Genomic DNA, 16,021 nt, shown 5'->3' on the forward strand with positions numbered 1-16,021 from the left:
ACCACTATCATAGAAATTATATAATGAATTTTATTCATACATATAAATACCTGTGCAAATATATGATCTGTTTAGCAAGTCATTGCATAAATAACTTGTAAGATCAAGAAAAATAAATATTTGATTTAAAGAAATTATAAATAGTGACATTATGCCAATGTGCTTAATAGTTCTACAGTGGATTATATCTTTGTCAGAGACAATCGTTGCCACTGCATATTGTCTGACAAAATTTGAATGTATTTTCTCTCTAAGACTGTACAAATCTGTTAAACCCTTTGGCATTTATAGAAATACTTCCTGTGAATTAGAACAAGTAATAGCTGAGCTATTAAATTTGTCTTTTGAGGTTGGAATGCCATAAGCATTCTGACAGTGCCGCTCAGACACAAACTCCAAATCAATAGCACATTTTAAGAGATGTCCAAAAAAAATCCACATTGAATTAAATATGGAAACAAATGCATAGTTGAGAAGTTACCATTGCAGCCAGCATATATGATAAATAAGATCAAAAGTTGACTGAATTTGAAACATACATTCTGATATTAGGGTGAAGCATTTTTTTCTCCATGTAGTGATATTGTGCCTTATTTAAAGCCTAGGGATTGACTTTCAGTATAAATATTTCTTCATTCTTCCTTTCTTTTTTTTTCTTTTTCTTTTTTCTTTTCTTCTCCTTTTAAGCTCTTTCACACAGTTACTCCATTTTGGTTGCATGTGTCAAGTCATTTCAATCCAGAAACTGTTTCCAGTATTTTTTTAAATTAAAAACCTCTTAAGCTTAACCCCTCTCTTCCTCTTACTGGAGGCAAAGATGAAGTTTTCACCAGCTCACCTTTAATTTCATCTACTATATCTGGAAATTATTGTTGGAACACAAGAAATATTTCCGTGCTCAGAGAGATATTCATGTTTTTTTTGAAGTAAAAGTTCGCTTTGGAGTATAGACAGACTTGACAGATCACAATAGCATTAACTGTAATTGTATCTGCAAAAAAAAAATGTATTTTTTTTACATATTACTAGTAGATTTTGTTAGATCTCCATTAGATACTTTTATGTAGTAGTATTGGGACATTTTTATGATAGGAGATTTCAGATTTCCCGCGCCCCTGGAGGGGATGTCTGCTGTGCCTTGCTGTATTGAGGTGTGCAGTGAGGCTGAACTGGCGGGGGCTTGTGCTCGGCGTGCTGGCTCTGGAGCCCACTCCTGTGCACATCTGCCTGTCCTGCGGCTGCATAGAAGTCTAATGGGGCTCATGAGATGCTCTGGATTCCCCTTTTCAAAGTCTGTAAGACTTGTATTCCTGAAAATTTTTCACCAGATGCAGCAGGCATAAAAGCTGTTTTGAGTATTCGAAGGTGTAAAATACTTATGATTTAATGTACATGATTAAAATATATTGTTTCAGATAAAACAAGGGTTTTGCAGCTTTATAACTTAATGGATTTTTAAAGGATCTGTGTTTTTAATTGATGTTGTCTTTTAAAAATTCTGAAATACAACGCAAAAGTAGCTGTTTAATTACATCTACATTAAAATGTTTTTAGTCTGTTTGATTAAAGGCTTTCTATGGGAGGTAATTAAAATGGAGGCAGAGTCTTTTGGCACTTGGGTATGGATGCTTTACTGCTGACATTAGACAGGCCATGCATATACCACATGTATATGCATCTTAGAATCCAAAAATTTGTGTTATAGTCTGAAAAGGTTGTATTTCTTCATTAGCTGTTCCCAAGGCACCAAAAATCCCAGAGGATGTCGAAGTACATTAATTTTTATCACAACATGGAATCTTTCAGGTCTGAATGGCAGCATGCAGCTGCTGGGGGCTTTCTGAACTCTATTACAGCTCTATATTTCTCTAGGCAAAACAGAGGAAGGAGTTGTCATTGGCAAGTGAAATGTTCAAAATGCATGAAGTGTTTTATTGTGTGAATGATCAACTGTGGTCTTGAAAACATTTCCCAAGGAGTTAGCTGTTTTCCATGGGAAATATCACAAATATATAGTAAACGTAGTAATTGACCTTTCTTGCGAGTTGTACTTTTTTTAACAAGTAGTTAGTGTGTACAAGTGAAACTCGTATTTAGAAATGCATGCCAAAAAACCAAATTCCATGGTTATTGCAAAAATGAATACTCCCTTACAGCAGATTTATTCTTACTGGTAACTGCTTGTGTATACATATACACATGCACACAATGTGTAAATAATGAATTGCTGTTGGGATTCTGAAAAAAGATACGCGTGTTCACTTTGAGATAGCAGATGTCCTTCGAGTTGCCACATGAAATTTAACAGATTCTGGACATTTTTGTTACTCTAGTCTTCTAAGCACCAAGGAGATTTAAAAAGTCCCCCTAAAAGAGCAAGGCGTGGAAGAGAGCAGAAAAAGTGCTCTTCTTCATGTGCTAGAGCCTAGGGAAAGGAAGAAGGAAAGGAAGAACTTGTGTTTCTTTTTCAGGAACCAGAATGCAAATGACCAAAGGTTGAATGGATGTAAAAATTCAATTGAAGAGTCCCACTTCTACCCCAACCTCACCCTTCGACTTTCAAGATCTGTATGTATTGAGGCATTTTTGTTTGCTCAGGGATATAGAAGCAGCAAAAATGCAACACTCTGACAAGGGAAAATGTAGTTTATTGGATTGGATTTTGTTTTGAAATGCTGTCCTGAGGAGGCAGATTGGGGAGAGTGAAGATCAGTGCTGACACTTGTCATAAATTTCAGTACACTGAGTATAATGTTTGTTGTCAGTCAGATATAATTTAGAGTTAGCTATGCAAAAAGAAATTCAAAGCTGTGGATAATGGACCCTAAAAAGGAGAAAGTGTGCCTAGTATGAACCTAATGGGAAAAAAGAAACCCTCCGCATTCTTGTGAAACGTAATGCACTCTCTCGTGCTTTCTCTCTGGAAGTTGGTAAAAGATGAGGTGTATCTGAACAGGAGGAGAAGACGCTAAAGTCATGAGTTCAGTGATACTTCCTCAGAGATTTTCTTCTTCATACCTTCAGAAAAATAGTAGAAGAGAATGGCATATGTACCAAACTGAGTTGGTCATTGGGACAGTAGGGAAGCCATCTGCCCTAGAGTAATCAGTTAAAAAGCAAGTAAAAACTGTAATCTTGAGACTCATTTTTTTAAAATTAGTTTGCTGTTTAAAGAAGGTGATTTACTTATTTAAAGATATCAGATGGCCAAATGTAGATCTCAATTCCTGGGATTTCTAGTATCACATACCATATTTCCGGTGTAAACAGCTACGTGTGGGAGACAGGTCATGTCAACAAGTTAAACCTCATCCCTGCTTCTCCTATTTTATATGTAGTTTCTGTGAAACTTGCGCAGGAGTGGAAGAAGGGAAAATCCTGTTTTGGATCATTTTTGAGGAAAATTTCTTTGAGTAGTGTAGGTGTTAAGGTCAACTGGAAGACAATATTACAAATGTTTTAAGAACTGTTTCTTTAGCTAATATGGGATCTGAATTTCTCCTCAGAAGCTGAACTTTGAAATTTTAACAATAGTGGAAATTGTTTCAGCACCCCATTAAAAGGCACTCTAACTCTTCTACCCCCCCCCTAGAGCTAAAAGGCCAGTGTTTCTTCAAAGGACAGTTGCTTATTAATTTCTAGATATAGGAAGCCATTTTTTTCCATTATGTGTAAGAAAAGCTAATAAAGGGAAAACCAGGACTGATGGATGTCTTCTATTTACTTCGAAACCTACTGAAACCTTTGCTCCCCCTTCAAACTTTTATGAAATTCCATACCCAAGATTTTATGGAAGTAATGAATAATGATTGAGAGATGGTTGACCTGTATGGCAATATGCAGATGGTATTTTATGAAGGCACAGAGGCAGGTGCTCATAACAATTCCTGTGTGTTTGGTATGAGGAAAGAAGCAGAACAAGTTCAGTCCATTTCCATTAATCACTTGGAAGTGGGGCAGAAAACTTTGCTGATCACCAGTGTCAAATTCTGCAGAGAAACTCAGTAGGATGAATTTGAAAGAATTTTCCTTGCTTAGAGCAAGAGGCCGTCCGACAGGGCTCCCCGCGCTGCGTTAGTAGCTTGCTGAAAGTGAAGCCTGTCTGACAAGTGTCCACGAGTTTGTCAGCTGGCAGGTGGCAACAGAGAATATTTGTACTGACTTTTCAATCAGTGTTCTTAGAAAAAGAGAAGTTAGGAAGTTCTTAGAGAAGTTAGACATTAAGCATTCGTTTCCAAAGTCACAGAGTTGAGCAGAGCTTTTCTGTGTTTAGGGTTCTGTCAAACTAGTACATGTTTTGGAGGCGTTGGATTCCTTACGCACGGTGCTGAGATTTCCCACTGCTGCGGGACTCTCGGTGACTTCATCGTTGCTCACGTTCCCGTTGTTGCTACTCGTGTGATTGAGTGGGATTTCTGGAAATGGTTGTTCTGCTCACTTTTTCTGGATGTCCACAGGACTAGCCTGGCTGTTGGTTATCATCTTTGTGAATTCAGACATTTCCTCACAGAAAGAAACACCATTTTCTAACATTGAGAGAAAGCAATCTGGATTTTCAGAGTTATGGCATAGAAAAGTTTGGTGGGCTGTGACTTTGCCTCTTTATGGAGGAGAAGTCACATCTCTGCCTTCTTTACTGGCCGTGACATAGGTCTACAGTTGCTTATGGGACTTTGGGGATATTGCAAGGCCTTTTCTGTTGAATTTCTGTGTAATTCCAAACAGTGTGAACTTTTCAAATCACTTGAGAAGTGCCCCAGATGGTGTGACATTCTGCTTCATGGGAAGATTAGAAAGTATTCCCTTTGCATAATTTCTAGTTAACTATTTCATTACATTTGAAACAGCAAAGCCAAGAACTCTGTTGACATTTTGGTGGTGTTTGCTTAACCTCCTAGTGCACAGGCTACATTTGTTGGAAAATATTATTCTTACGTTTGCAAATCATCAGTAATTAATTCCCTTGGAAATATCAACTGCTGCACACAGCCGCCTTGGGAGGCTGCTGACAGATCAAGGTTTTACATCAGGTGCTAACAAATTGATTATTAAATTTCATAACTAACTGATTTATAGCAACAACTTAATTTCTGTATCTCTCTAATGTATTCACTTATTGCATTTTCAAATAGTGCAGAGCAGTTGGATTGCTTTGTTGCTTCTAATGGCAAATTTAGCATAGCACGTGAGATCTGAATGACTTGCCCAGTGCAGGAGTTAGTGATGCATCACATGCTTGTGAAGCGCACCAGATAGTGAACATCTCAGCTGAAAAACCTCTTCTGTTAAGGATGTCCCTGTTAATTCCGTTTGCTTTTTACCTTCCACTAATTTACCAAGATTGTGAGGTTTTGCTACGATTGCTATACAGCTTGCAGTTAAAGCGGTGTGCTCTTGAGTCTCAGTCACACTGTGAATGATAAGAAACAGTGACTATGTGCTGTGATGGAGCTGCTTGTGTTCAAGTCCCAGTACATACTTAAATTGTAATGGTAGAACACATTAGCTCACTTGGTGTGATGTAAGGCACTGACTGAAGACATTTTAGGGAGGCATAGGGGTAAATTTTCAAAACACTGCAAGATTTTAAATATAGTGTTTCCAGAAATATCTAGTAGGAGTCATGGTTAAAGGGAGCAGCTTGCTAACGTCAATACCAGGAGTACAGACTACAGAAAATGCTACTTATGTGGTGTTTTTTTGTTTGTTTTTTGTTTTTTGGGTTCTTGTTGTGTAGAATTACAAACTATTTTAAAGTGGGGAGAGGTTAGGCTCAGGAGGAAGCCTAATGTGGATCACAGCAGTGCTTTTAATGAACTTGTGAAATCAAGGTGGTAGTTCTGTTACCACTCCAAATACGCCTGTCATAAAGCGAAGCTGTAGTGCCAGATGTGTGGTGTGGATTGTCACGTACCTTAAATTTGCTCGTGTATAATGATACATTGACTGATCCGGAGCTCGGCACCGCTGAGATTAGAATCTGTCACCTGTGGCTGAAATTCGCATCGCGATGACGGCTGTTACGTACATAACCTCAGTCATCTCCCGCCGTGAAAACGTCCAGGTCGCAACCCGCTACGTGGCCGTGACAGTAACGGGGCCTCGCTAGCAGCCTGCCCGGGGAGGCTGCGGGGCCGGCGGGCCGGCTGCGGGGCCGCGCGGAGGTGCCGCTTCCCGCGCGGCGCCCGAGCCCCGCGGCCCTTCAGCAGCGGGCTCGCGCTGCCCGCCGGCCTCTGCTCTGCCGGGTCGGCCTGCAGACGCTTTGAGACCGGCTAAAAGCGCAAGCACCCATTAAAAATAAAGGGAATCCGACGTTACCTTTTCGCTAGGATATCAGCTTAAAATGTCTCTTGCTTCGTATTTCTTCACCGGTGATTTTTATAGAACGTTGTAAATGTAACTAAAAAAAGAAGAAAAAGAACAAAGATATTATTTGAAAAATACGAATCTCATGGAAAAACACTCAAGTGTACTTTTCTTTCTTCTATAAAACTGAATTAAATGCACTTACAATTTAAAATTGACCACATTTTACAGTTTTATGACTTTTGAATCCTCCTCTTAATTAACCGAGCTGGCAGATCTAGGTATTGAGTGTGTATTTTGCCTCTGGTAGTTTTTGTGGACCTAGTATTAATAAGAGCTATTACAAGCTGGTAGGTGGAACACGCTGCTGGTTCGTACGTGGGCCCCTTCCGTCTCCCCGCGGCCCGTCGCTTCCGAGGACGTTGTTCCGTGGAGCTCGCCTTCCCCGTCCAACCGAAGGACACCTCGAAGTAATGACGCTACACTTATTATCCATGGAATTCACGGTGCAGTGTCACGTGCTAACGTCATTGTCCAGCAACAACCCCCAAAATAGTAATAATTTTCTGGTTGAGGGAGATGGGGGGATTTCTGTGCGTCTCCTTCGTGAGCCACTTCCCTGTCTTTCGCTTTGGTGGGCTCCGTGTGCGTATCGAAGAGCAGCGCTTGCCTGTCACGGATCTGCGCCTCTCAAGAGAGGCAGTTATAAGGCAGCAATCAGATTAGCACATTCGGCTTTGTGTTAGTTGTATGCTTTATCACAATTACCAAATAGAATAGTAATCTCTCTGAAAAGTGCCATATTTGCTTTTGGAAGGTAGTATGTTTTTGTGTTACGGAAGCACTGATGTGCCTCAGTTCTCGAACGGGAGCCTCTTATACCAGCAACTGCATTTACACAGAAGAAGCTTGTGCCTTTTCCTAGCAGGTTTACAAATTTGTGAGTTAATTCTTGCCAGAGTGTTTCAGAAGCTTTCCGAAGAGACGCTGAATTATGCAGAATTTGCACACAAGTGCTCTGTCTTCAAGAGGCTTTGTTTTCCTCCTGGCAGCCTTTTCCTTGAACAGCCAACATGAACTGAGGGTAGAGATGAATACTGACAAACACATTTTTGGTAAAAATATGCCACAAATGGTCTGATACCTCTTTGAAAATACCATCTCAAGTCTCTTAGTTCAACCTGCCTGAATTTTATTCCCTTCATTCAAGTGTGCTGTGCTGGGTGGAGTTGCAAAGATGGAAAAAGCAATGACTTCGTGCAAGTTTGAATAGAAACAGCGACCGTTACCTGTAAAAGGGCGCTCCCCTTTATGTTCAGGTGTAGAACGTATGAGTAGATATTGTGAGTCTAAGTTTCATGGACCTAAAAGAAAATCAGAAGTTCAGCACTTCAGAAAACGAGCTTCCCAAAGTACACAGATGTTTCATACTGCTTCTGAGGCTTTTAATTATTTTTTGCATACTGGCACAGATACAGATGCTAGATTGTTAACTTATTAAGCAACGCTGTATCGGTAACTTCTGCATTGACTTGAAGCTGAAATTTATTTTAATAAGGAAATGTAGCCTACTGTTGAGATTAATGACTGTGCAAATCTCTCAGTATTTAACTGCAGTGCATTTGATTCCTCCAGAAATGTTTTTGAAAGCTAGGCGATCAAAATCTGGGTTTTCCAAACATACCTGAAGGAATCTAACTCACTTAGACAACCTGAGGCTTCATTTTTCACATCCTTTTCCAGAACTGCTTTTGGAGATGCTCGGAGTTGAGATAAATGTACCTTTCAACCGTATAAGAAAATGATCCTGGCTTTGTGTCTCTTTCTTACTTTTGTGTGGTTGAACTGTGAAGAAATACTTGAAGAGAAGAGAAGGGAAGCAGTTCTTTTTCCTTCACATTAGAGTGTGTTGAAAGTCGCCAGCATTGAGTGAGGAGACATGGCTGGTTTTGTTTTTGTCAGGAGATTTGGCCAATTGTGGTAAAGGCGTAATAGGCTGGAACAAGCAAAACAAGCAAATGTGACAGATTTTATTATTGTGGTATTAGGACATCCCAGATATTGGTGCATGGTTAGTGCAGGGGTGAAAAGTATTTGTCTGACAGTCATTACTTTGTGTGATCCATCTGAGGTTTGAGAACCAGAGCCTTTGCTGGGTGTCATAAGTGTTCAATAACAGATGAAAAAACAGCAAAGGTGTTTGTCCTTGATCTTGGTTGGAGATTGAGAAGGCTGCAAGATGTTCCGTATCCTGACATTACAGAGGTGTTGTCGAAGAAGTTCAAATTTTCTGGACTTGAGTTTTGATTTTGAGATGTATGGCGGAGTCTCTTCCAGTGTGGTTAGACTGGTAGAATCTTACCTTTTACGAAGCAGATTCTTCATTTTGAGAGGACGCTTCATTTTGAGAGGCCTTAATCTTGTCATCTCTGTAGAAATTGTGTTGGGGGACCTCGATGGAAGACTGTTTTGTAGATCTTGTGTGTACTGTTTGCAGTCCACAAAAATTACACCTCTTGAGGTTTTCCAAGGAGGATGTTTCTATTTTCTAACCTAGTCTTCTTAAACCTGTATTTTAAGAGGTTTTTAAGTACTTTGCAAGCCTCAAAGGTATAAAATGTGTGAGCATAAGCATTATTGCATCCTGACTTTTTCTTAATTCCTTTTCCTGCTGTTCACTGAGAAGGCTAGTGACTTTCTATAATATCTGTAGTAAAGTTACTTTGCTATACTCTCATAGACCAGAACTTTGCATTTTTTCTTCTACTACTGTAATGATTTAATAACATCTGGGTGAATGGTTAGGTCCTGGGGTATTCCTGGGTCTTTATATATATTTAAGAATCTGAACTGCCCATGCATGCCAGCTCTCTGTTCAGTGATCGCTATTGTTCTGAACGGTCCAAAATTGCAGAGATTGTGATGGTCCTCCAGTGCTTGGTTCTAGAGATGCCACGTGTTACAATTCTAGTTGCTATGTTTGGCAGAAGTGGAAATGCTGTGTGGCCTTGCCCTAGTGGGCATCTTGAGATGACATATTGATACTATCCATACAAAAACATGTGAATTCCTTGCTTTAATTTTATTCTTTAATACTTTGATTATTCAGGCCTCTTCACATACTGGTCTGCAATGCTGCCATTTTTGGTGCTCCATGGTGCTTAACAGAAGATGAGCTGGAGTCCACCTTCCAGGTGAATCATTTGGGGCATTTTTATCTTGTCCAGCTCCTTGAAGAAGTTCTACGCCGTTCATCTCCTGCAAGAGTAGTTGTGGTATCCTCAGAATCACACAGGTTGGTTAATGTTACAGTACACATTTGATTTATCTGAAATTTTAGATCTAGAGAGCTGAAAACTGTTACGGCAGAACTTTACTGGAAATACAGAACTTGTTTTTAAATGAAAGGCCCTGCTATAAAGCATTTTTGTTTGAAAACAGAAGGTTCACTGATGTTTGTGGGTGTTACTGGATCTGGCTCTATTGCTGCATAAAGTGTGCTCTAGTTTTACAATATTATGTGGACATTTTTTGATCATTCTTTGTATGAATGCAGATTTTCACTTCATTTCAGACCACTCATTGATTTTGCTAGAAGATGGAATAATAATTGATTAAATCTGAATGGCATGACCTATATTGATTTGTCATTCAACAACTTCAACATCTTACCAAGAAGCATGTGCAGTTATTTTAGCAGGAGAAACAATGCAATTAAAAACTGTTAGATGAAATCCAATTGTTTTATAATGAGAAATTAGGGAATTCAATGCAGACATTAGCTGTATAATTGTAAAATGGGAAATACTATATTTAATAACATATTAGAAATCTGGCCATACCTCTTTTGGTTAAAATTTCAATTAAAGTGCTAGATGCTCATCTTTTCTATTGCAATGAGAAGTAGAGTTGCCAAAAAAGACAGCGTGAGGTTTTGCCTTATTTCAAACATATTTGTGGTGTTTGCTTAGAACTGTATTAATAACTGAAAAGGACTTGATTTAAATTAAGAAAGCTGATTACGCAAAATGAATGGCCTCGATTCTTAATTTTAGCACATGCGAACTGCTTATTAGCTTCTGCTTTACTTTGGAGACTGCAGCGTTAGACCCATATGTCCACCTTTAAAGGTTACTGTTGATTTCTCTTTCACTTTTGGTTGTGTGTAAGAGCTTTAGCAAACCAAAAGGAAAAATGTGTGAGTGCTCCTTCCTCCTCTCCCTCCTCAATATTTCTGAAATGTTTTAGTGACCCAGAATGAAGCTTATTTTTTTAATCATGTTTCCATAAAATGTAACCCCAGGGACCTGGTAGAGAGAGACCAGCCAAGGGTCAGGCTGAAACCTTTATCACTTCGAAACACAGGGGCTTATGGTATAAATGACACACTGCAGATAGATTTACTTTTACCATTTTAAATTTATGATGGCTGAAATGAAAGGAAGCAATAGAAAATGGCAGTAATAATCCTCCCTGGTGTTAAAAGACATGAAATGTCTAGTAATTAGGTGGTAACAAAATCTGGACACCCTTATCTTTGCAAATCACACCAGGTTTGTGAAAGCAAGTAGCAGAGTCCTGTTAGAAGTGAGGGAGGCTACTGTGGGGCAGGCAAGATAGCTCTAGAAATAAATCTGCCAAGTCCAATCACTTGCCAGATGTGGAGGGCACAATGGGATACGTATAAATGAGCTGTTATTTAATGGGAGATTATGTTGAATTGTCAGCTGCTTGTTCCCCTTTGTAAGCTTCTATCTCAGATAGTATTTTAAATGACATCTTTGTTTTTCACTATATTAAGTGCTGTGTATAGCTAGAGCTCATTCTCTGCACATTTTTATCTTGTTTTGGAAAACATTTTTTAAAAGTGCTTGTTGCTAACTCAGTATGATTAGCCAAGGTTTAGAGAAACCCATTAAAAAAATAAGTAGCAATCTCTGTTTGAATAAAATAATGAATGCCACTGCCACTAGTTGATTTTCTTTTTTTAAGGAGTCCAATTCATGTACAAATGTCATATTTTAACGTTTAAAATGATCATTCTAAATGACTGGGCTTTTTTTCTCCCATTGTTTAATGGCAAGAAACTGATGTAAGAAGTTAGTTTAGCTATTATTATGTAGTAGTACTTTCTGACCTACTTGAGAGCTCTGAGCCTTAAACTATGTTGTAAAACAGAAGTGTTGGAATCTAATTACTTCCATAAACCTTGGCTGGATCTTTTCGTTGGAGTCAAGACCCCCTGTTAGGGGAAAAATAAAGTCCCGTTTTTGCAGAAACTAGTATACTAGACTGCTGCAAGGCAAAATATTTATTTGCCTCTCTGGTTCTTCATTCTCTTTTAGTTACTTCTCTGGATTTAGCACAAATGAATTCTTTTTAAAATAAGCTTTTAGATAGTTTAAGCACCTCATATTAAAATGAGAATAATAAGTAGGTTTCCTCCTGTCTTTATTTCTGTGCAGTTAATTTGATTGTACAGCCCTTATCCTACTGAATTCAATGAGGTTGCCGACCTAAGTAAGATTGACTCACAGAAGCACACTTGCAGGACTGGGCTCTAAATATGCCACTGTTTCCATTGTATAGTACACACAAAGTAGTTTATTTATAGAGTATTGTTGGGTGTTCTGAAAGGTTACTTTGGATATGAATATATGAAATTCCTCCCAGAATAGGCCATTTAATTTCAGAAGTGTATTTTATCTAACTAAAAATTATGAAAGAGGAATTTTGTTGTTGAAATTGAAGTGCTAATTCTGCAAGATACAGAACATCCTGGATTCCTCTTGAGTTCAAATACTGTACTTGCTTTTCTCTGGGTGTATTATAATTCTGCTCACAGAATGAATGTAGAAATTCCAGCTGATCTCTTCATTTCTGGGCATGAGATGCAAAATTAGTAAAGATATTTTAAAACATTTTTCTAGTGTGTACTATAATTATGTTTATCCCTGTGCTCTCCAGCTGATTCTGAAAACTGACTATTAAAAAGAGCTTGCTATATCCTTTTTATTTTTAGTAGCACTTCTCAGTGGAACGTATGTCTGTAACTAAACGTAGTATTATTTCCTAATATTAAGATACACGAGTAACTCGATAAATCAAACTTGTAAGAACTGGGAAAAAAATGTTATCTGGAAAATTTCTTTTCTTCAGCTAAATGTCTTCAGAACGTTCACTACTTTGTTATTAAAAAAAAGGAGGGGGGAGAAACAAACAGCTGGTGTTTAATGACTCTGTCAGACCCAATTAAAAAACATCAACTAGTTACTTTGATTTGTGTTCAGCCATGCCATGGGTATATTTAAAAACATTATACTCTGCCAGAACTCATTTTGGCTTTGTTTACATTTATCTTTTAAACATATAAGACTATTGATGGCAAGTTACCAAGGTTATAACCCTTTTATATTCATCAATTTTTAATCTAAAAAAAGAGTCTAAGAGGCAGTGAGACTCATCCATAGTTACTTGAACACTTAAATGAAAGTGTGCAGTACATGAACACTGGATCAAATAATCAGGGGAAGAGAAGAAGGGGGAATAAAAGAAAGAATGCTGATTTTCTGTGCTTATAATGCAGGGTTATTTTACCTTATATTATTTAATGTAAGGTAATTGTGCTTTTGTGGGTCTATGGCAAAATCTTTTTTCTAGATTTAAAACAAGGTGGTTGGTATATGGTGTACAATATCTTTCTATTGTTAAAGCCTTTTCTGACTTGGTTTTAAGTATCCTTTTTCTTGTATTTCAATAGTTCTTCTGCCATGGTTTGTGGGACTATTACTTTGGCCTCCAACAATTTCCAGTGGATATCTGCATCTCCAAAAGAAGCCGAGTTTTTGCTAGCTCTGGCCAAACTTTACTCTTTTGTTTACATTTTATGGTTTCTAAACCATAAGTGAAATTAACTGTAGGATATCTGAAACATGTTTACTGTTCTTCAGATTTACAGACATTAAAGACTCCTCTGGAAAACTTGATTTCAGCCTGCTTTCTCCATCTAAGAAGGAGTATTGGGCTATGCTGGCCTACAATCGTTCCAAGCTTTGCAATATACTGTTCTCCAATGAGCTGAACCGACGCCTTTCTCCCTACGGGGTGACGTCTAATGCCGTCCATCCTGGAAATATGATGTACTCCTCGATTCATCGGAACTGGTGGGTGTATACCCTGTTGTTTACCTTGGCTCGACCTTTCACCAAATCCATGGTAAGTGAATGATTTAGTGTTTTACACTTCAGTTTTCAAGTCAGAGGAGTGAAGATACAAAAATCCAGATGTATGTCTTTGCTTTAATGTTTTGTCTTTTATAACCAAAACCTGACTTTAGTGGCAAATGTAGTATCAAGATAGCATTCTAGAAGAGGATAGGTGAACAATTTTAGATCAACTTTGTCAATCTCTGGTAGAAGTACCATGTTAGGTGGAGAATGTGACTTCCTGGGAATGTATGATTTTAGCTCGCTGTGGTTAACAAAGTTTTATATTTAGGTGTGGAGTAGTTTAGAATGCTCAGTATATATAAACCATCAAAAATTTGCTTAATTTTTTAAGTGGAGTATGGTTAAATGAGTTTTTTAATGTAAACAAATGCCCTAATGAGAGAAGATATTACAGGCATGGCTGAGGGGAAGTCCTTTCAGGGGAAAAAGCACCCTCACTCTTACTCAGAAAAAAAGAAAAAAAGCAATGATTTTCCTGATTCTCTTTATACTTGCTCTGTGCATCTATATTTGGCAGATTTATATATTAGCAGTTTTAAATTCTAGCACTTGAAGTAAGTTAACATTCACTTTTAAAATACTTCCCTTTTAAAACTTTCAAAGACTTCAATTTTAAATTTACCTTTAAAACACACTTGTTTTTTCTGAGACAATTCCCAGCTGTCTTGGTTTTAAAATACACAGAGCTTGAAGAAGGCAAATTCTTGGGCTATGTTGGAATAACATAAGCAAAGATAAATGCAGTCCTTTAAGCCAGACTTGTCCATCTGAGCCTCTGGATAGTGAGTCAGAAATGGGCTTTAGAGATGTGTCAACAGCTACCTACCACCAAGTGTCAATGGCACATAATTTTACAGAACAATCCTTCTCTTTCTGTACTCGTTTTCAGGCAAATGACTACTGAAATAGGTTGATTATTACAATCCGACAATGGTATTGCTAGAATCATAAGTTAGTGTGTAGCTGTCATGGCTTGAATGGATTTTTAGTGCTATCTATATTATGTGGTTCAATTTTCTCAATGGGCATTTGAGTTTTTCCTTTGTCTCCCTTGGACTTTGGATTGGGACCATGATGCAAAGAAAGGCTATGGAGTTCTTTCATAGGCAGTATTAGGAGGCTTCATAATACAGGAATTTGCAGCAACTCCTTTGCTTAGAGGGAGCTACTCTTATCTCTTGAACCTCTCACCCAGGTTATTTATAAGGAGTCTGAAGTCATTTGTTGGGCATAGGATGACTACTTTTTCATTGAGAACTGGTTATCTTTTAACCTTATTGACTGTTTCTTATTCCTTATTCTTGATAGAGAATGGTATTCCCAAAAGGCAGGGAGGAGACTCGTGTGAATATTTGCCGCTAGGGACCACGGAAATGAAAAGACTAATACCCCTGTAAGACTCATGTGGCCTTGGCAATTTGTTCAGGCCAAAAGGAGGCCTCTCTTACAGAGGGTTCAATGACTGGTATGAGCGGTGTTACGTACCTTATCGTCTCCCCGAGTCAGTGATGCATTTGAAAAAAGAGCAGGGAAGGAATTGTTGAAAGAGGGAGGGTCAATTCTTCAGTAGTATAATCTACAACATAACCTACAGTAGTTAGCAAATCAACGTGGTACAGAAAAGAGGAGAATTGCATGTACGTTGAAATCCAATTTTTACTGAGATAATGAAACTCATCTTAATTTTCATGGGGTGCATATAAGCGGAAAATGTATCTTACCACATTCAAAACTGTGCTTACATGTCCAAAAACGGACAACTTCTTGAACAATGCCAAATCTTCAGTACTGCTCGTGAAGCAAAAGTACAAACACTTTGTAGTGTGGTGTGGTGACAGCCAGGACAGTCTGCACCCTGCCTGCAGAAGGTGCACGTGCAAACCCCGTCTATGTCCATGAGATTGGTATGGTGCATTCTCAACTTGAGATAAGGAATAAAATCTTTCAGCATGCACTTTGACCAGTACTTTTACAATCGTGTCTCTGTTGTGTTAGGAAAAGTTTATACAACAAATTCTTTAAGTGCATGGTATCAGCCTACAGTGGAAAGGGTCTAGTCTCTGGAACTTGTGTGAATTAACTTAGTTTTATTTACTCTGGTTTCACAAAGCAGCCCCTTGTGTTTATTGCTCAGGTAAAGTCATACTTGAAGAAAAAAATTAAACCAACAAAGTTCATTTTGAATTCTTTAAATCAACTGATGGATTCTTTCGATAGCGTCTGTTTATTTGTGGTGTACAAAAGAATACAAAATGGATAAGCACTGAATAACAGTGCACACTAGTCCAAGACTAATTACTTCAGGAAGTCCTTTTGTGTTCATAATTATTTCACTGAGGCTATTTGAATGTTACTGTGGTGTGTCGGGGTGAGGGTAAGCAAAGGTCTTGCAACTGATATTCTGATATGAATTGTCATGTACCTTGCAGCTTATTAATGCTTTCACTGACAGTAAATCTTGGAAAGAAAGTGACTCTCGCTGGGTA

The 16,021-nt window shown here is 38.3% G+C and overlaps 1 protein-coding gene across 2 annotated transcripts in view; it reads left to right on the forward strand.

Moving 5' to 3' along the window:
* WWOX (WW domain containing oxidoreductase) overlaps nucleotides 1–16,021 on the forward strand; it is a 496,680-nt gene that overhangs the window by 116,528 nt on the left and 364,131 nt on the right. For both annotated transcript variants that reach the window (XM_062586320.1, XM_062586321.1), the window contains exons 7-8: nucleotides 9,416–9,601; nucleotides 13,257–13,521. In XM_062586320.1, coding sequence (XP_062442304.1) covers nucleotides 9,416–9,601; nucleotides 13,257–13,521 — 451 coding nt within the window. The remainder of the gene's footprint in view (nucleotides 1–9,415; nucleotides 9,602–13,256; nucleotides 13,522–16,021) is intronic.

This window comes from Rhea pennata, chromosome 13, assembly GCF_028389875.1.
Source record: "Rhea pennata isolate bPtePen1 chromosome 13, bPtePen1.pri, whole genome shotgun sequence".
Taxonomy (NCBI): domain Eukaryota; kingdom Metazoa; phylum Chordata; class Aves; order Rheiformes; family Rheidae; genus Rhea; species Rhea pennata.